The sequence below is a fragment of the Arachis ipaensis genome, chromosome B05, assembly GCF_000816755.2.
Source record: "Arachis ipaensis cultivar K30076 chromosome B05, Araip1.1, whole genome shotgun sequence".
In the NCBI taxonomy this organism is placed as follows: Eukaryota; Viridiplantae; Streptophyta; class Magnoliopsida; order Fabales; family Fabaceae; genus Arachis; species Arachis ipaensis.
The window spans coordinates 9,575,667-9,577,351 of NC_029789.2; the positions used below are offsets into that span (position 1 = coordinate 9,575,667).

General features: G+C 28.1%; 1 protein-coding gene across 1 annotated transcript in view; it reads left to right on the forward strand.

Annotated features, from left to right (window-relative positions):
• LOC107641680 (cytochrome P450 71D8-like) overlaps positions 1,127 to 1,685 on the forward strand; it is a 1,841-nt gene continuing 1,282 nt past the window's right edge. The window contains exon 1 of the mRNA XM_016345152.2: positions 1,127 to 1,682. Within this exon, the coding sequence (XP_016200638.1) occupies positions 1,187 to 1,682 (496 nt within the window). The 5' untranslated portion in view covers positions 1,127 to 1,186. The remainder of the gene's footprint in view (positions 1,683 to 1,685) is intronic.

The following is a 1,685-nucleotide window of genomic DNA, read 5'->3' on the forward strand; positions in this document are numbered from 1 at the left end:
CAACATAGATTTAATAAATATATAAAAATTTATATTTTAAAATTTAAAATTTAAAATTTAAACTTAATTTTATTTTAATTTTTTAAATATTTAAATAAAATATAATTTTAACAAAAGGCTTCTACAATTACAGAAAATATATATTATTTGGTCTTGGTTTATAAATTTTAAAAGAGATGAGAATAAAAAAAATTAGTCTTAGTTTATATAATTTAATATTTTGAGTATTGTATTTTTTTATTTGTAATTTGGTCTCACTTTTAATAATAAATACAAATAAAAAATTTATTACATGCATATTTATATTTTTTAAATTATACTATGAAATGATAAATTACATTTTTTTATTTATGATATTATTTAAATAGTATATACCATTAATTATTTGTTTTGTAATTATTTTTTTAGATAAATATTAGTTTTACTATTTGTTTTCATACTCAACGATAAACCGTTGCTGCCTCCAGCGGTTTACGCACATGTCCCAATACACATAAACCGTTACTGTCAGTAGCAGTTTATGGCCAAGCATCAATAAATAGAAACCGCGACCGCCTCTAGCGATTTCTGTGTTTTCCATTCACATGTAATCCCTATAGCGAATTATGTGTTTTGGTAAACTGCTACTGCTACTATATGAAACAATGTATTTGCGTCTTCATATTTAAAACAATGTAATTACGTAAATTTGAGGGACAAACAATTTATTTATGTAAATTACCCTTATTATGTAAGTAGTGTATTTTTAATATGTTGAGACAATTAATTAAACATAATTTTTTATACTTTATTCTTTATTAACTTTTATACAATTAATTTTTATACTTTTATTTTTTTATCAATCTTTTAAATTTTTATCTCTTATAATTTTTTTTATTTTTATCTTTTATTAACTTTTACAAAATATAAACTTTTTTCTAATTTTATTATGTCTTATTAAATATTTTACCAAATATAATATATATACGCCGTGTTCATATCTTTAGTGTTTATGTTTTTATGTCTCTGTCTTAAGAAAGACATAAACCTAACGCCGCCTCATTGAATATAAAAATTAAAAAATTTTATTAATAATAATCTTAACTTATAACAGCAGTTGAATTATCTGGTTATGTTCAGGATTCCATAAATAAGACCCTTCATCTATATAGAAACGAACACATGAGATCCAACTATCTAAAGTAACATGGAATCTGAATCCTACTTCTTATTAGTGCTTATTATCATTATATTCTTACTGTTAATGCTCATCATGCATGTTCTTAATTATAACCTCACTCAGAAACTGCCACCTGGCCCAAGAAAGTTACCCATCATTGGGAACCTTCACCAGCTTGCAGCAGCAGGTTCACTTCCACCCCGTTCTTTCAGAGAACTAGCCAAAAAATATGGACCCATCATGCACCTCAAGCTCGGTGAAAACCCTACGGTGGTTATATCCTCCCCGGAGCTTGCCATGGAGATACTCAAAACCCATGACTCGTGTTTTCTGAAGCGCCCACGTATTCTTGCTGCTGAGAGTTTCAGCTTTGGTTCTTCAGATATTGCTTTCGCTCCGTGCGGTGAAATGTGGAGACAACTGAGAAAGATATGTACGTTGGAGCTTCTAAGTGTTGAAAGGGTTCGGTCTCTCTCTCGTGTCAGAGAAGAAGAGTCAGTTAAATTCATCGAATCGATTCGGGAGT